This window comes from Myripristis murdjan, chromosome 6 (assembly GCF_902150065.1).
Source record: "Myripristis murdjan chromosome 6, fMyrMur1.1, whole genome shotgun sequence".
NCBI classification, from domain to species: domain Eukaryota; kingdom Metazoa; phylum Chordata; class Actinopteri; order Holocentriformes; family Holocentridae; genus Myripristis; species Myripristis murdjan.
In genome coordinates, this window is record NC_043985.1 from 16,864,868 (window position 1) to 16,883,988 (window position 19,121).

At 42.0% G+C, this 19,121-nt stretch overlaps 2 protein-coding genes across 3 annotated transcripts; both read right to left on the reverse strand.

Moving 5' to 3' along the window:
• Positions 1-1,455: 1,455 nt before the first annotated feature.
• LOC115360480 (tyrosine-protein kinase CSK-like) lies at positions 1,456-13,273 on the reverse strand. Of its 2 annotated transcripts, none has more exons than XM_030053413.1 (13): positions 12,816-13,273; positions 7,157-7,256; positions 6,941-7,054; positions 6,643-6,755; positions 5,816-6,035; positions 5,241-5,334; positions 5,031-5,096; positions 4,591-4,690; positions 4,409-4,499; positions 4,251-4,324; positions 3,949-4,144; positions 3,750-3,836; positions 1,456-2,336 (listed from the first exon to the last, which is right to left on the reverse strand). In XM_030053413.1, the coding sequence occupies exons 2-13, from the start codon at positions 7,169-7,171 to the stop codon at positions 2,139-2,141; spliced, it is 1,368 nt and encodes a 455-aa protein (XP_029909273.1). In that variant the 5' UTR covers positions 7,172-7,256; positions 12,816-13,273; the 3' UTR covers positions 1,456-2,138. The 2 variants fall into 2 exon arrangements, with proteins under 2 accessions (XP_029909273.1, XP_029909272.1); XM_030053412.1 differs by having other exon boundaries at positions 2,139-2,336; positions 12,803-13,273.
• Positions 13,274-13,410: 137 nt separating this feature from the next.
• On the reverse strand, positions 13,411-18,946 carry edc3 (enhancer of mRNA decapping 3 homolog (S. cerevisiae)). Its single transcript, XM_030053411.1, has 7 exons — positions 18,792-18,946; positions 18,411-18,579; positions 18,072-18,298; positions 17,618-17,965; positions 17,364-17,517; positions 16,347-16,564; positions 13,411-16,196 (listed from the first exon to the last, which is right to left on the reverse strand). Exons 2-7 carry the CDS (start codon positions 18,572-18,574, stop codon positions 15,862-15,864), a joined length of 1,446 nt encoding a protein of 481 aa, XP_029909271.1. The 5' UTR covers positions 18,575-18,579; positions 18,792-18,946; the 3' UTR covers positions 13,411-15,861.
• Between the last annotated feature and the right edge of the window lie 175 nt (positions 18,947-19,121).

The window sequence follows — 19,121 nt, forward strand, 5'->3', positions numbered from 1 at the left end:
TGTGCCTCTTTCTCTCACTGCCTCCACGCAAAATACTCAAAATGGCTGACTTGGGGCCACTTTGTAGTGCTTCGGCCCTGAATGATTGGTGTTCAGTTTTCTAAGTAAGTGCTTTCACATGTGTGTCTCAGGTTTTCTTATAACCTGATGTGTTTTATATTTTGAACATAAGTGTTTTCCCAATTGTAACCACATGCTTTCATTTTTGAGCGAGGTGTCTTCTGTAGGAAATAGTGTCTAGTGTTCAGGAGGAAGTGTGTTGCAGAATTGCAAACACAGTTTAAAGCAGCACTTGTGTCTAAGGTATGGCCACGCTGTGTTTAAGGTTTAGTTCCAATGAGTTCAAGTTTTGTCACATTGGTTTAAGAGTATGTTCTTAGTGTGTAAGCAATCGAAAAAAACTGTAATATATCAATAATAAAGACGGCATTTCAGTTCAATTCTTCCCTTTTGATTTACAGTAGGTAATGATGATAATAATACCAGTGATAATAATAAAGAAGGAAATGATCAGAAAAGAATACATAGAAAAGTTAGTCATCAAATCAATCATTACTATTCCTGTCACATTCAGTGTCTTTGACTGGCAGCTGAATGAAATCAACAAAACTGATGACCATTTGCAGTGAATGAACCATCCTAAGGCAGATGTAAAAGAATTTATCTCCCGAGAGAAAAAGCAGGAAGAGGTGTCATCCAAACTCCCATACAGGGCCTCAGTAGGCCTCATATCTCATATCTGAAACATCCAGATGACCCGCCATCCACACTATGACAGCAGCACGCGAGCAGAGGGCTACTCAGCAACAAACAATGCCATCAAATACAAGAAGCTGAGAAGTAAGCAGAAATACAAGCACAAAAACCATGGGGAGAGAAGCCAGTGCATGGTCAGTAGTCCATTAGAAAGAAAATAAACTAGACAAGACTCCTAGGTTGATTAGAGGCCCAAGACAAAAAAGGAGAAACGGAGAGCTTGATTATAGCTGCACAAGTCAGAAGGAACCATTTAACATATTTAGTCAGGCTGCTCTGTCCTAAAAACAAACAAACAAACAAAACAGAATGCATCCAAAGACAAGATAAAGCAGCAGATCACCAAGTGCAAACAAACCTGAGAAAGTAACTGAAAATGAAAATGCCATGATATTGTGGGACATGCCAGTAATTACAGACAGACGGGATATAAATCATCAAGGACAAGAAAAGCAAGACACGCCTCATGACTGACGTCAGTACCATCAGAGGAAAACGAGTCAACTACAGAAAAGGAGAAACAACACTAAGATCTTGACATGGAATTAAATAAAATGTGGATAATGGAGAAACTCGTCTCTAAAATCCCAGGTGATATAAAATCTGCAGAAAATTATGTCCACATTTCTCCACAATGAGCCACATCCTCAGCACTGCAGGAAATCCCGGTCCCAAAATAATAATAACCAACACAACGTGTCATTTTAGTCATTTTATTTCAAACATTTTAACAAAATAATTCAACATTCAACAGTCTCTCAATAATGTGTACCTGGAAACAGGGAAAAAAATATTTAATTATACCTTGAGTAATAATAATGTATATAAAACTGTATATCTACTCTTGAAACTCTCAGGATGTCGATCATTCCTCTTTACACAGATACCATGAATTCAGTCAGCTTAGTCCAATGATGGTGTTTTCCAGCTTTTAAGAAGAAATGATGTCACTGACCAAGGATATCAACAAAAAAAAAGTAGTACAAAATGTGACAGAAGAAGATGAGATTAAAAAAAGGCCAAGGCACTGTGAATGTGGGTCAACGCTGTGGTAGGAGGAATCGCTCACTGATGTGTCAGTTAATCATTCATCTTAGCACAGGTCGGCATAACATGGGACAGAGAGACAGCACAGTGCGCTACTAGTACGAAAATGAAGAGTTACTAGAGCTGGCACAACCTGAGTTTAAGGATGACGTATCAATTTGATTATTCAAACAGTAAATCGGACACAACTTTAACAGCCAGGTCAAAACAAATGAACAAAAATCTGCAGACAGTGTGAAAATCACCGTCCCTGAGACCCAGCTCTCGTCCCAGGCAGCTCTGGTCCAAATGAGCACAATGATGAGAGGCAAGTGATTTTGTTTCAGTCACCTGTCTCATTGTCTTTTGCCCTTCACTGGTTGCACTCCTTGGCTGATGTATTGTAGCCTCTCCCTCAACATATGAAAGCTTGGTCGAGCGTCAGGATCCAGGATCCAGCACTGGGTCATGATGTTGTACACGACCTCCGGACAACCATCAGGACAGTCCATTTTGTATCCCTTCTCCACACGGGGCACCACCTCTTTCAACGGCTACAGAAAGGAAAATAATAAAGTTAGAATAGAAGGTTGAAAGAGTATAGAATAACAAAATGACGTCATTTAACAAGTGTGAGTTTGCTGTATTATACAACCAGCATTTACAAGCGAGCAATGTGATGGGTCAAAGATCTGTTCCACCCATGCTAGTAAATATTCAGCATAGCTTCCTGTTTTGTGGGTTTGTTTTAAGGGCTCGGGTTTATTTTTGGTGTATTTTGTGGTTTGAATGTGTTTGTTTTTGTGTTTGGTTTGTTTTTTGCCCAAAGTGGAAATTTTGCTTTACTGTTTCTTATGGTAATGAACAAACGGTAAGAGGGGTCCTACATCACTGTGTCAGTAGGTCTGTCAGCAGTTAGGTCCAGAGTGGAATATCTCTCTTTATTAGATTGCCATGAAATTTGGTGACAGTCATTTCGCTTGAAGGATAAATCCAATTTAAAAACAATTTTGCTGACCATATGACCTTTCCTCTAGCACCACCAGCAGGCCAAACTACTGCACACTAATGTCTCAACAATGCCATAAAATTTAGTGACAACACTCATGTTGGCTTGAGTAGTTGTGGTGCCAAGTTCATAGGATCTTGGAAAGTCCCCAAAACATAGTTGGGCCCCATACCAAATGCAATAACTAAAGAACTGTAGTGGCTGGAGATATGGAGCCAAGCTCAAAATACCCCAAGGAGAGGGGTATTCTAGGGGCACTGGGTCAATTTAAAGTCGCCTGAAGTTTATACGACCTATGGAGGCAAGGACTAAGAAGGCAAAAGACCTCCTGTGGCAGCCCTCCACAGGACCTAGAATACAGCACACAGTAGTAATAATGAAGGGCAGCAATGATGGTATAACCAGATGAAACAGTTGTAATAGTGTAATAACAGATGTAGCAGTAGAAGTTGTATTGACAGTTGTAACATGCAATAGTAATAATAGTGGTAATAAAAGTATTAATAGTTGTTTCCATTGTGTAATAGTAGCAATAACAGCAGTAATAGTCATTTAAGCATTTGTAATAGTGATCATAGTGCTAATAACAGCAGTCATGCTGTTATATGTATAGTAACAGTTGCAGCAGAAATGGTAATGGTAAACAACATGCAGGTCTTTGTATTTCCCCAGCAGGCTGACTGTATTCACAGGAACACACTTGTTTGCATTTGCATTCTTGTAAATGTACAGCATGTTGTGTGTTTACTTTGGTGATGCAATTAGGTACCAGACAGCAGGAATCTATTTGCAGCTCCAAAATAGCCATAAGCACAATAAACAATACCCGCTCAGGTTTTATTGCTAAGGAAAAAGGTATCAAGATTGCAAATGAAGTCATCTCTCTGCTACAGCAAGTTTATCCATCTAATCCCTCATTCATTCATATTCATATTTTAGTTTCCATGATGATACTTACAATCCTTGGGTAAGGAACTCGGCCGAAGGAGAAAATCTCCCAGAGCAGAATGCCGTAGCTCCACACATCTGATTTGGTGGAAAATTTCTATTGATCAAGAACAAAAGATACAAGTAAGCATTTATACACAATCAGTTCTTGCATGCAATAGTGGCTGTACATGGCAACAGTGTAACGCTCTTTCCAAATAAAAGCATACCTTTTCTCTGAGGGCCTCTGGTGAAGTCCACTTCACAGGCAGCTTAGCAGTATCCTCAGTGTTTGAGGCCTCTTTGGTCAGACCAAAGTCACTGACCTTGGCAATATTGTCTTCAGACACGAGAACGTTCCGGGCGGCTAAGTCTCGATGCACAAAGTTGTTGGCCTCCAGATACTCCATGGCCTCACACACATCTCTGTGCAGGGAAAGGACAAAAGAGGTCACAACCAGAGGAACACACCCCTAACGATGCCAAGAAAACATGGGAAATTTTCATGCAACTCATAAGCAGATTTACGCACAGTGAGAAATTAATAAGAGAGTCCACGCCAATTACTGTCCGGCCTCTGGAGCGTAAGTAGTCAACCAAACTGCCCTGAGAGAAAAACAAACGAGAGGGTCTTAACAGTGTTTAAACCTTGCTGTAAATCATGAGCTAGTCAGATAGTCTGCCACCTACCTTGGCCATATATTCTGTAACTATAAAAAGACTCCCTGTCTCTTCTAAAATCACTCCCAGCATCTGCACTAGGTTATTGTGCCGTAGTTGCCTGCAGAAGAAGGACACACAGGAATGCTATTCAGAGTTTATTCTCATATTTTGCTGAGAAACGATATGACAAAATATTTCATTCTGCTTACGTCATGACAGAGGCCTCCGCAACAAAGGCCTGCGCTGTAGCATCATGTTTTATGCACTTCACAGCTACTTTAGTCCCTCTGTAGTCTCCCACCATGACGTCTGGAAGGATCACAAACGATAAAAACATAGTTTTTAAGGACCATCAGTGAAATCACATGTATCTGATCCAGAGCCAACGAAACTGACATGCCAACACAGGCTTAACAAATTAAATGTTCTATAATGTGAAAACACAGAGAGCCCTGTTCTTCGTTACTGACACCACAAAGAATTCAAATCTATATTTACACCATACATGACACTGGGAGGTAAGTATGTTTTGTATTTTTAACGTATTAACATGGTGTTTAAATGCCTTTTAATCAGTCAAACAATTCAGAGCATTTATGATCCAAACAAAGTCCACACAAAGTTATGCACATGCAGACAAGCAACTTGCCTCCAAACTCTCCTTTTCCAATGGACTGAAGAAGCGTGAGGTCCTTTCTTTTAAGTGCCCAGCCACCTGTGGGCAATATACAGAGGAATATTATGCAATTAAGATAGAGATACAATGGCCTCATACTTCCCCATAAAGTCATCTCATTGATAAATAGAGTGTAATGACTTCCTTGTATGAACGGTAAAGGACAGATAAACCGAGCCTTACTCCTGGAGAACTCGTCCTGAGCAGCCACTGTCCCCTCCTCCAGCTTCGGCTTGATCAGTTTAGTGCACAGGCCATCCGCATCTTTGGTGTAGTGCTTGACACGAGTATAAGGAAAGAGGAAAGCAAAAGTGATGAACAGTAAAATTCAGAGTGGAAACACTGACTGCACTGATGACAGCAACCAACAGAGGGCTGTATAGTCAAATCAGTAAAAGCCAGCATGAGCCACTGATAAAGTTCTCCCTAAATATTCAAAGGGTTGCACTGCAGAATGGTTAAATGACTGTACAGTTCCAAATAAGTAATTCAGACATGAAAAGGGGAGATTTTGCCAGTAAATGCCTGGTTTCTTTTTGAGGTTAGAACCTTCAACCTCAGCGCAAGGCTCACTCTTCCTCTTTGACACTTCCTGTTCATTATTTGTTCCAGGAACTGTATGTGGGCTGTGAGGCAGCACAGTAGCTCGACGACACCGCAGCAGGAAAATAACGCATGCCATAGACTAATGCCGAATATAGCAACAGGACAAACGACGGCAACGGCTTTATTTAAGCAAATCCAGTTTTATTCCATACCTCCACCAGTTGCATGAGGTTTTCAAAGTACTCCTCCTCGTCAATGGTGAGCTTGCCGTTGTGGTAGATGATGCGATAGTGCTCCACCTTGCCATCGCAGCTCACACATAGGGTGTAGTCGCCAGGGAAGTTGGTGCTCTCTCGCACCAAGAACAGGCCTGTCTCGTGAGGGTACAGCAACCGCTCTGCTTGGTCCCTAGTTATCTTCCCATGGAACCATCTAGAGCGGTGAGGAAGAGGGCCAGCATGGCATAAATACACCCAAAGCACACAAAACACCAGCCAGTCTGTCACCAACCCTTAACACATCACTGTAAATTTGCACAGCCGTGATTATAGAATATGAGATTCTTCAAAATAAATACACAAGTGTATAACACGCATACACACACACATGCAGAAACCAGTCTTTTGACATTACTTGAATCTGAGATAGAGAAGAAACAACAGGAAGTTCACACACACAGCTGAGCTGGAAACAGACACAAGTGCACTGCAATTACAACCCAGCCCGGCCCGACTGTGGTCTACATTCACATAACAACGGCGTCACTGCCATGACAAATAGGCCATCTGCCTTCAGCAACCACACAGCCATAGGCAGAGGGCAAAGTCAAACTATTTTAGCCACAGCTGGATGCAGCACACAGAGCTGGCAGGGTGGTAAACCTGCAAGATATGGACCTAGCTGATATATATATATATGCCTGATTGTGTTTGCTTTGGAAGTGAAAGTATACAAATGGGCCTTGGTGCAGAGCGACTTCCGTGCTGTAGCAAATTACTGATTCATGCAAGACAAGAGCAGGACTAATCTATGTACTCACGGCATTAGACTCAGCTTGCCTCCAGACTTCACACCTTCCCTTTTCTGAACATAATTAGCTGGGATGGTTCCTTCACGGCCTGCAGTGTTTTTAGCTTTGTACCAGTTCGGGTCCTGAAACACAAAGTGTCACCAAAGACTAAAATGAATGATTATTAACATGGATTTGGTAACATAACTATAACATTCTTTTTTTTTCATTTCTGCAGGAAATAAACACCATTGTGACACTGCACGAGACACCCAAACCAAAATTCTCTCTCTCTAAAATCACAGGTCAAAAATTAGAGACGCATTACCTTTGTGACCACAATAATAGTCAATACATCTCCTTTGTTAAAAGGCAGGTCCTGCTCTGTGGTGCCCTTGAAGTTGTACCTGGCCACACACTCTGTGCCCTGTGGCCATGGAGTCTACAGGGAAACAGGCAACAAAGAGATGGATGTGTAACATATTGTATTGTGTATCTCTGTCTCACCATGCACAACTGTTTGTATACTACAAGTCTGTCTCACCTGGACCTCTGTCATGCTGACGGGAGAGAGTACAGTCCTCTCACAGATGACATACACTAGCTGTTACCATTAGAGATGGGGAGCACACACACCCATGCACCTGCAGAAAGAAACAAGAACTGATTACAGAGCAATTCATTTAACTGCACAGCAACACTCAGGAGACTGAATTTGTGGTTGCACTGTCATAAAAAAAGCGTGGGTAGGGGCCAGGCCTATTCACAGTAAAAAAGTCAGCGATTATCAGAGTGGACACCGGTAGTATCAGACCAGAGAGTCAGTAAAAATAACACGGTGACACAGAAAGCAGAACTAAGAGGTCTTCTTTTTAACCATACTTTCACAACTGTGGGAGAATGTTTCCGTGACGTAGGTTAGAGTGTGTGTTAGTGTGTACATCTAGCCTAGCACTCAGTGTACAGATGATATCATTGGAACAATGATACAAATTTCAAACTAAGGAATACACATTGATGTGTCACATATAACTTGGAATTAATGGTCAAGGCTAAATCTTTTGTGGCAATGAATCAGAGAAAAACCCCGATCTACTAGACTACTTTGTGTTCCATATGGCAAACCCATCCACTTTGACCAAAAATGGACACACTGGTTGTCTAGCAAGGCCCTGATGACTGGGCCTGTAGGAATCAAGACAGCGCTCTTTAACGCTGGAATGCAAAGTTGTGGTGAGATCTGACCAGGCCCGAAGGATTCATCCAGCCCAGCATTTTTCACAGCACAGGAGCCAGCTGCAGTAATCTTAAACCTGATGGCCACTGGATTCATGGTCCTTGTGTTGTAACACTAACCAAAATTTTAATACTACTTCAACAGCACCGATGATTGATGGTTGATTTCAGTATTGAATTTCATTGTGTACATTTACTACGCTCGCTGTGTTACACTGTGTTCTGCGAGATGAAATTCCATGTCAACTTGTGGACGAAAGCATTCTAGTAATTAAAAAGGAGGGATTGTTGCAGCTCGACACCACTGGACTGAAGCAGACTGTAGTCAAACTAATAGAGAAAAAGGAGATAACAGTAAACCAAATCTTGAATATAGCTGTGCAAAAAAAAAAAAAAAAAACAGGGCAATATAGGGCATTGACATTTTTTGCAATTTTAAATTGATTCTCTGTCCCCCTGTATCAAGCTGTATTATTTTTGGACTTTGTTTGGACTTTATTTTCATGATATTATAACATCTACATTTTAATACACTGTGTAAGCAAGTGCACTACGCTAATTCTGTTTTAATTAACTGGAACGGGAATTATGAATTGCTTTGAATTGTTTATCATATAATATGCTGTATACTGTATTAGTCGACTCAGGCGTTGTGCAGTAGGTTGCATTACAAGCTCTATTTATAATTTTCAGTCAATTCTGTAGAGCGATATAAATCATACTGCGACCCATAAGTGGTGATATGTGTTGTATCTTGAGGTTCGCATACTGAATTATTCCCAGTCCAAGTAAACAACATCGCCCATTGTAAAAGTAGTTAGAAATTATGTAGGTTAATTGTGGTGTCACCTTGTTTGATGGCTTTTTGTTTGTTGTGGTAAGGTAAGGTAAAACTTTTATGTTCCCGTGGGGCAATTTGGGTGACAGCCAGTGGTAAAAAAAATACAACATGCACATGATGATAACTTATATAGTACACAATACAGGACCCAGACATCACTCGCTGGTGGATCCACAGATCAAAAACAGAATGATCTGATATCAGCGCTTATTAAGAGCAGCAAGCGTAGACAAGACAAAGGATAGTCTGTACCTCTTGGTGCTGCATTTAGGAAGACTAAACCTTCGCTCTGAGGGAAGCAGCTGTTATCACTGTGGCATTTAATTTTCAAATATTAAACTTAGTATCAAAATTATGGTACTGTGACAGAACTACATGATACATAACCAGTGAAACCAGAAGCATCATAGTGTATGGCTGATGGATTAAGTCATGCCCCCCCACCTCCCTCCCCACTTCCTCTCTCCCTGTGTCGGTTCCCATGGAGAGGCAGTGGAAGCCAGTGGTCAAAGCTCAAGGATACCCCTGGCTCGGATATTTTTCTACATAACATGAGGTCATTTCCTCTTAACATGTCACAGGGTCCATTTCTACGCAGTGTGCTTCCTGTATGACAGTCCAAATTTGGAATAATCCAATATTAGGGTGGTGTCCTTAGGAACATGAAAGAGACAACAGACAATCTGCTGATATCACTCTCTGTACACTTCCCCTTAACAGCACATGCTTCCTCCACCATTACAACAGCTGTATAATTCCACATAAGGTGTAGTCAGCGAGGTCTGGCATGTCAGACATTCAAATGTATGTAACTTCCTCTCATAATACCAAATCTGTCTCAGAATAAAAACTGTAACGTGTCCCAGAGAGTGATGTTATGGATTTCTTCCCGTTGAGCACTGCAGACATCACCCAGTATGTACAGACATCACTAACTGGATACAATCTCCACACCCTCAACCCAGCCACGACACTCCCACTTGCCTCTGCTCATCCCTGCACTTTTCTCTTTTCTAAAAAGGTACATCTTGACATTTAGCAAAACCACAGAAAACAATCACACACACACACAAAAAAAAAAACATATTTTGCAGAGGTGAAAATCTCACAGCTGAAATATGATCTACCTTAGTATGAGTTGCAACATGAAGCTGCAAACCAGCTGATGCTTTGATGATAATAAAGCTATCTGAATTTGTTGAAGTGATTTCAACAGGATATGTCTGGGCAACGTCCTTGGCAGGGAGTGAGTGATCTCACTAAGTGAGGAATGGATCAACTGGGCCAAGGCTGGCACAAGAGCACTTTTTAAATTCCTCTTTTGTGACAGTGAATGCATCGCAGTGGCAGGCCACCAGCAGCTGATTGAATGGGACAGAACTCTGCCTGTCATAGTGTCACATCACAGATAAGGGCTTTTGCCATTTCCAGAAGGCTCTGCATGGAACGACAGCTTGTTCTTTTCAGGAAGCAAACAAAGCTGTCTTTGTGTGGCAGTCTGATTTCTACTGACCCCTGTCTCATTGAGAAGTCCATCAACATCAGTCTGTCCAGCGAGCAGCGCTGCATTTAGGTTACTGAGGATACAAAGCTGCAGGTCTGGAGATCTGATTCCCTGTTAACTTTTTATACTGCAGTCACATCAAGCACCTTCTGCTGCTCTGCCAGTGTCTTACAATAAATGAGTGCACTGCCGCTTAAAACACAGACAAGAAAGAACTTAACAAATACTCAATAATTGTGCAACACAGTAGCTGCATGTGGTGAAGCAGCACATCAAAAATAAGATGTCTGCTACATAACGATTTCAGCGTGGCATCAGCCCACAGCTACTGAAGCAACAGGAAGCCAGAAAACTCAGTGTCAGATTGGACATGATAAAAAGCAATAGAGAGACAGAACTTGTACTTCAGTTTAATCACCAATCAGTATATAGGTGCATTACGATTTCAGCCTGCTCTCACACACTCTCGCCACTCATTACCATCCCACTGTTCAAAGCAAACCGGTTGATCAACACTTGACTGTTTCTTGGGCAAGTCAGTCTCGACTAAACTGTACCTTATCTGTAGTAGCCTGATTGGACGAAGCAAGACAAGACAGGCATGTAGAAATACTCGCTCTGGCCTTATTAAATTCTGCCACTCCCTCCTCTTTCTACAAGAACACCTCCAGTGAAAACGTTCATGCCGGCTGTTGCTGTTGTACAGGCTGCTGTGAGATAAAGATCTTTGTAAGCTTGAGCTGCAAGATCTGTGACCAGATTCTAAAAAGTCACCTAGATATTGCTCATAAACAAAGTCACCAACCACTTTTTCAAATTCTAGTCACTTTGGTCCTTAGTTCTCAAGCCAAACCCTAAATTAGAAAGAATTAGCTATAGCTGCAGGCTAGGCCAGCAGGCTGGCTACTGTGGGTTAGAGGGTTTGGCAGGGGAGGGGGCATGGATGGCCGTGTACAAACAACCCCATAAGTGGTGTGTCTGTGGAATTAGAAGCTGTGTGCCCCTGCATCCCTCCTTCATGCACTGCAGGGGGCCTGACCCTCGAGCCTCAGGATGCTGCTTTGATGCTGCTGCCCTGTTATCATCAGTATTACAGAAACAGGATGGCAGCGCCAAGCAGAGAGAGAGAGGGGGGGGGACAAAAGCTCATCCAGCTGGGCCTGAGGGCACATCTGCCTGCCTGAGGGACAGCAGCTGGACTCTGGTGCAGCAATACCGCCCATTGAAGCAACTGCCTGCAGTATCTAGGAGAGGAAGCACATTCTGTATCCAAAACTTTATTGGTACCAGTTGACAGACCAACAGTTTTGGCTGTGAGGCTCTGTAATATGGGCAGTAATGCAAATAATGAGATATCGGAAACATGCTGTCGGTTCTTAAACTATAAATATAAGACCAGATTCACGGCCAAACAAACACCTTTTCAAAGTAACAGGAAGAGAAAATAAATAGCTGTTAGTTAAGGGAAAATCCCTCTCAAAATGGCAGGGGTTTGCAAACAACTAAGCCCAGTTAACTTTGCATTTTATTGACAGTCAAACCACACAACCGAGGTCTTCACACTGAGGGCCTGACAACACCTAAGCCAGCAGCTGGTGACTTTACTATGTATACACAGTCAAAAAAGCCAATACAACGCATGCTGAAACTGCACTCTTGAGCAGCAGGTCTATTGTAATTAGACTGCTCATAACGGGCACTGTGTGTGACGGTCTACCTTGCTACGCGGCATTGCACACGTTGCAGTGCAATGCTGCTCTGCTGATGCAGCCATGCATGATACATTACAGGATAAGATTTGAGCTTTGGTGTGGTTTCATGAACTTCACTGTCTCTTGTTTTGCCAGCTTACAGCTTTCTGCCAGTATAAAAGCACTGTATGGAAAATGGAATGGAAAAGCACTGTAGCCCCAACAGACTGGCCTATTTCTCACAATTACTGACCTTTGAGAGAACATCCTGCCTTGGCCAGAGGAACATCACCCCAAAACTGACCCAAGAGGTCCCCAGTTCCTCTCTCAGACAAATGCTGCTTTCAGTGGATTTCTATTTACTCTTTGGCACTCTTTCTTAGTACAGTGCTGACTTTTCCAAGATTCTGATTAATTATTTCCTGAGAATCACAGACCAAATAATGAGACTGGATGCCAAACTGAGATGAATTAACACTATCCTCAACAAGTCCCTTGTTTCTATTGCAAATACTGGCTTAAATATCAATACAATTCAATTTCAATTAGACAAATTCAAGAGTATCTTCAGAGCAATGTGTATTTACCTAAGTATGTCTTAATTCTGCAGAATAAAGCATCCCTGCTCAGATGCAACTGCAGCAACCCAGAGGCCAGAGGAAGTGGCAGGAGGGCTGAGAAAATGAACCCACTTTATTTTTGTGCCTCGGTGTCTTTAATAGATTTGGTTCTCTCTCAGTCACACGTATGCACACAACCTCAGTAGATTTCCTCCTCAGCTGAACTTACTGTAACTCTTTCAGATCTGCCAAGATAGCAGTTTCCAAAGGTTAGGAGGTGCATTACACCACTGTACCATCCCTCAGTTTCCCTCTACCGTGTCAGTCTGGAAGCAAGGTTGCAGCTCCAGCTTCTTACCTGTTAATCTTACCTGTGGATGCAGACTGCCCGGAGATTTCAGCAAGTTATAGGTGGTTCAGCTACAGTCCGACGTCCCTTTTCATCTGAACTGATCAGGCAGAATCTCGTTCGTGAAATAAAAAGCAATCATTAACTTGAAGGTGCGAACAGATGAACAGGTCCTGCACAAGGAAGTGAAACGCGTCTTCAGTGACCTGCCACTTCACCAGTCCAATAAAACATCAAAAAAAGCAACGAACATTGATCTTTGTGCGACTCTTATCATTCAGAGGGCAGTTTCGTCCCGTAGCCTACTTCAGTGATCCAGCAGTGAAGGATGGTCGAGGGCTCAGCATGAGAGTGGCAGCGGACCAAGGAGATACACAACTTTAAAAACTGGAGTCCCCGGTAGAGTTGCACTGAGAAATACGCTTTATTTTGACACTAGGTTGCTGCTTTCCCCGTCATAGCATTCAAGTTTTGCCCCACCTTGATTTTGCATTGCACATGCGCGCTAGTGATAACTGGTCAAGTGAAAAATACCACTGAATCTGTTTCAGTCGAGTAAAGGAATTTGATCAAGGACGAGTAATTGTTGTAAAATATTTCGAATATTTTCACAAAAGTTAATGGCGAATGGAGAAAACTTTAATTGTTTTGACTTGCAGACATAACAAAGCAGGGTTGTACAGTATTTTGCACAAGTAACTTAACTACGACAGTGAACATAAATCTCAAAGGAAACAGCTCTACAGTCAAACTGTCGACACAAAATTGGCCATAGGTAAATCATGCGATTTTACCGAACTGAAAGCCGATCATGAATGGTGATCTCCTGCAGAACTGAAAAAACATAAAAACTAATTCAATAAACAAGAAAAATTCTTTGGAAACAAAAATAAGACGAACATCTGATCCGACTGTTCACATTTCGTAAAGAAATTACACTGTTCATTGAGAGAAAAGTGTGAAACACAGAGTTGTCTCTGTTGCAGAATAACGGAAGAGGTGCCGAGCCATCAGAGGTGCGGTTTCACTGCCCCCTGGCGGCCAACGACAACCCAGAAACTCACTCCCTGTCCGACATACCCAGTAACACTTGTTGACCTTTTTTTCAGGCTTGCCTGAACAGATGTGAGGTGCACATCACGCCGGTGGAATGTTTCAAACAGGCAGCAGCTTTGTCCACAGAAACTATTTTCACGTAATCAGTGCATGAGCTATGTGCAGACTAGTGTACACAGATAAAAAATGACATACCATGACAATATTAATCCGAAACTCTGGAGATGACACATTTAACGAGGCCAGCTATGGACATACCACACAGTACAACAAAGATACCTTGATTTGTATCTTGTATGTATGTAGTCTCAGCTGTTCAAATTCAGTGGTTTCCTGACAACACTGACCTCCTTAAGACAGGATTCACCCCTCAAGTCAGGACTGGTTGATGTGCATATAAAACATATCCTATTTGTTAACCCGGACATTGTTGCCTAGATTCTGTAAGAAAACCAAATGTCAGCCTGGTGTGGTTTTGAATCAGAAGCACCAGGGTGGAGGTTTCTGCTTTCACGGGTAAAAAACAAACTGGAGATGTAATTTTATAAGAGGAAACATCTCTCTCAAGGCTTCAGAAGGCAGAGAAAATGGTGAGCTCCTCACTTACCACTAACTTAGATCAATAGTGATTACCAGCTACAGTCACATTCATAAACATACATAACCCACAATATGGATAATGTATGCTTATGATAATATATCCAATTATACATATATATGTTCATTAAAAGAAAACTGAGAAAAAAAAACAACAACAAAAAAACAAAATCCCAGTCAAATTTGTTCAAAGAGGATACTCCTTAGTGCAGTATGTTGTCTTAAAATCTTTTGTTAGATGTAGATAAGGACTCGCACGAATTAAGAGTCACATACAAGAGCATTTATCCTTTGGAAAATGCTAGTTATTGATACTTAGATTATCAGCTCATACAACATTCACTACAAAGGCAGTTATCCCTCTAACCTACAAGGTTTAGCATGAAATTTAAGTGTCATCCACCTGGATTCAAACTTAACTGATACCTTAGTACCAAAACTCAGTTAATAAACTTTTTTCTTTTAAACCACTGATAAAAGGCTAGATGCAAGAGGTTTTGCAGTACTTGTCATCTAAATGGAGCCACTGTCATCACTTCCTGATTTACCATGAATAAACAAAACTGGTCATATTTGGAGAGAAGACATCTCTCCATTAGCTGCCCCATACAACATTAGTTTAATCTGTAGTCATGGCATTAGTTATATAAAAGCCAAATATCTAATGTTTACTTTAGACATCAAGAATGGAATTCCTGGTGAATATCACAATTTTGCAAAGGTATTAGCTATCCCCAAAACAGAAAATGTCCAACAACATGGAAGTGTTGCAAGTTTGGCAGAAAATATGCAATGCCATCAAATAAAGGGGCACAGATAACATTTCTAAGCTGCACTTCTGTGGTCAACCCTAGATCAATGTTGCAACATTGTATTACCATGCATTACATGGTGGCTCACTGATTGTTCAATCGATAGACTGCACTGCAATTACATAATGCTAAGACTCGGAACTTGTCAATGCAAGTTTAAGTCAGAACAATTATTAACAATTATTGCATTTTATGCAGTGAACACTGTGCTGTATTATTTCTCTAGGATATAGTTCTATTTTTGTCAATTATCCGTCCTCTCATCTATCTCATAAAATTGTGTAAACACAATGGTTCCTACATTACTACTGCAGCTTGTAAAGGAGAAGTTTTAAGTGTGGTCATAAACAAGCCATCTGTTGATCAGTAAAAATCCAGAATTGAATGCTCTTTCATCCCATCCACATATACTGAGTCCTTGTAAAAATGATGTACCAAACAGTGGTCCTAAAGTATGAAGGATAAGTCCCAGACTCATGCAGCTGCTTTAAGAGTAAAATGAGTGAGTGGTAAAACACTTGAAGCTCTGAAATATAAGGCCCCCAAACCCAAATGGTTAAGGATGGTGAAAAATTCAATCTGTCTTATTGACCATCTGGCCCACTATGCAGAGTGCAAGGGGATGACAAATTTGCACCCAAAAGGAGAATGGTATTTGATGCCCACTTCCTGGAACACCTGGCGAGGCACCCCGATGTCACAGAGGTAAACCCTGCCAGCCCCCTCAGCCAGGGGGAGGGGGAGGCAGAGAGAGAGGGACCACTTGGCCTCCACTGCCTGTCCTTGTCCACTCACAGGAGGGTCTATGCTGAGCACGGGTGCTCGATTCTGGTTTGCCCAGTCTGCAGCTGCTCTGTACCACGGCTGATCCATCAGGAACGTGTTCTCATGGCAGTCCAGGCAGTTAATGATTAGGTCAACCGGGGTATCTGGAAGGTCTGCAGAGTGAGAGAGAATAACTCACTCGATCTCAAGTATTAGCTAACAAATCAAAATTGTGTAAACTTTCTGTATATAAAGACAGCAAGTCAGGATCACAGCTACCAGCACCGTACACTAAAAAATATAACATTTCCATATGTGCCCACCTTTAATACTTGACACCTGTTTGCCACCGGTCTTGCTGAAGAGTGCGAGCTCACTGGTGACCGAGTCAAGCATCTTGACAAAATTTGGCAGAAACAGAATGACCTCCACTTCATGATTGGCCAAGTGACGACCGCAACTGATGCCTTGGGCCCCCTGAACATGAGGGCCACACAGCAGGGCGACTGTGGGACGCTGGTGTACATTTTTGGGAGTCAGCCTGGACAGAAAATGATAAATACATGAAGTTTTTGGTCAAAATACCTGCTAGGTAAATAAAATTCATTTTTGTCTGATAACTTTTTGGAACAACAACATCTGAATGCCTCTGATATATGCAGTCTTTGTATCTTTTCTTGATCTTAAACTTAGACCTTGCTGGCCACCATATATTCTCTCTGACCATATGTAAACCAAATCAAAATCCTACCTCAGAAATCTGAACAGACCCTTTTCACAGGAGCCATTTTGACATGAGCAACAGGTGAACACAGGTGTTAGCAATGACGCTAATGAAGCTTCTGTTCCATTGAGGTCTAACAGAGCCAAGGTCCTGGTCTTGTTCACACCGGCACAGTGAAAGGGCTCTGGTACACTTTACCTTTGTATTTCATGTCAAAATGGCTGCTGTGAAAAAAGTCTTTTCTGTTACAGTTAATGGTACATTACAAACATTTGCTGTATGTTATGTTTGTTCTTTTCTTTTGGTCTTATGTTCCATCATTTTGATAGCTAAGATCTGACTTCAGTTTCTTTGGCTGCATTTGATTTCAAGTCAGGGGATTGTTTTCTATGAAATGTTGGCCTGTAAAGCCCTTTGAGACTGTAAACGTTGATTAGTGATTAAGGACTATATATAAACCTGAACCATATTGGATGGATGCATTGCATAGATGAGAGGTGACTTTTACTAAACAGCACTGAAAATTGGTAGTCAATACATTACTGACTGTTTCTGTCATTTACTAAACACTACTTGGCCACTGTGCTGTGCATATAAACTACAGCTAAATTCTTACCTGTTGGGGCCCCCCAGCAGCATCAGAGCCATCTGGCTAGCACACACCCCTGTCATCTCTAGCCTCCGCTCCAGCGAGAGACCGTGCCGCTCTGCGACTGACAGCAGACGTTTGTGTAGTTCATATGATATACTGGGTACAAAGAGGCCAGAGTCTGTGTGGAATAAATAAAAGAAAAAGCAAAAGAGCATTTTATTACTGTTCATCTGTCCTCAGTACCGTTTTATCATGTGCTCGTCAAGTGAAACACTTACCAGTGCAGTATTCTTTGGCCCCAGGCTGTGGTACAGTAATCTGTCTGTATACAATGGGTTTGGCCTCCAGAATGTTCTCGTCATGACGGTAACGTGAGGGTGTCTGCTCTTGCGGTGTACCACGTGACCTTGCGCCATTGCCACGACGCTCCGATGTGTCAATCTCCGAGAAAACTGCTGCTTTATCAAACAGAGCCAAGTTTCCCTCAAAATCAAAGTCAGTATCCAGTTCGTCATCCACGCCATCCCCAAAACATTCATCATCCCTGTGCTTCATCTGGTTACCACCATTTTTCACCCCATTTTTCTTGGGAGTGACCTGGTTTGCCCCTCGACTACTAGACGACCCTGATGAGACAAGAAAACATGATAAATGTCTTCACCACAATAACCAGCAAATACAACAAACGGTCAATGTATAAGAATCAGCTGTACTAACTATTCTGGGACTTACAGGAGTTATGTCTTCGGCGAAATCCTTTCGGTTGACCGGGTATGTCCAGATGACGCTCTCCATAACTTTTTGAGCAGTGTTGTGGGGAGTTCAGTTTTTCCTGAGACCTGGGGTCAACCCTGGGGACCGCAACTGGAGCACTGCTTACCTTTGTAGGTGCAGAAGAGCTGTTCCCACCACTGCCATTCCGGATGTCCAAAATCTTTAGCTCCTTAATATCCATGGCACTGCATAATAACAGATAACTCCTTTTCAGCCACAGGAAACAACCCTAGGAGTCAACCAGCTAGTCTACAAAAACACAGTTAAGAGTGCATAGGCTTTGACATTGAACTTTACCTGAAAGTGACCTCAGGGACGGGGCATTTGACACCATTGTGGAAGGGCTGTCTGAGGGAGATGGTCTGGCTGGACTGGTCCACAGATGACACCTCTCCTTGATAGACCCCCAGTGTTGCCCCACAATTTATTGACACTAAGCTGCCCAACCAATCTGCAGCCATCTCGTCTACACAACATTAAAGGACAGAAAAAAAAAACGTTAAAGAGCGAAATTATTGCTGCATTGTGCTACACTTGTAGCAACTTAGCACACGTAATAATCTTTACAACAATGTGGACATTGCTAAAGCTAACTGGTGTTAGCTAACGGCTATGCTAACAAGCGCTAGCTTTAGCTCGTTGTGTACAGTCTAATTTTAAGAGGAAAAAACAATTTACTTTTGATTGAAGACCTGAGCGTCGGCGATGAAGAGTCTTTTCTCCAACAGCACAAATGATAAATAAACTGGCTAGTTTAACACCGCAGTGAAAGGTGTTGAAACTGCTAGCTGCTTAGCTTCGTTTGTCGACAAATGCTGCTACTGGCCTCTGTGGCTTACTACTTCCGATGTGAAGAAACGGCGAGAGCCATACTTCAAAATAAGAGACCGACAGCCAACAGCAGGAGTGGGAAGTGGATGACAGACTTCACTGCAGGCGACTGGCATATTTCACGCAACTTGACACCAGTTAAATCAGATAAATTATGTTTGTTGGTTGTCAAAATAT

Excerpts from the sequence above, each read along its gene's own strand:
- LOC115360480 (XM_030053413.1), bottom strand. Across the intron at positions 6,036-6,642 it reads GGCAAGCTGAGTCTAATGCC|ATGGTTCCATGGGAAGATAA; the intron begins GTGAGTACATAG and ends TCACCGCTCTAG. Across the intron at positions 4,691-5,030 it reads TGGAAAAGGAGAGTTTGGAG|ACGTCATGGTGGGAGACTAC; the intron begins GCAAGTTGCTTG and ends TGATCCTTCCAG.
- edc3 (XM_030053411.1), bottom strand. The coding sequence starts at position 18,574 with ATGGCTGCAGATTGGTTGGGCAGCTTAGTGTCAATAAATTGTGGGGCA. Across the intron at positions 18,299-18,410 it reads GTCCCTGAGGTCACTTTCAG|TGCCATGGATATTAAGGAGC; the intron begins GTAAAGTTCAAT and ends GTTATTATGCAG. Across the intron at positions 16,565-17,363 it reads CTGCTGGGGGGCCCCAACAG|GCTGACTCCCAAAAATGTAC; the intron begins GTAAGAATTTAG and ends TTTTCTGTCCAG.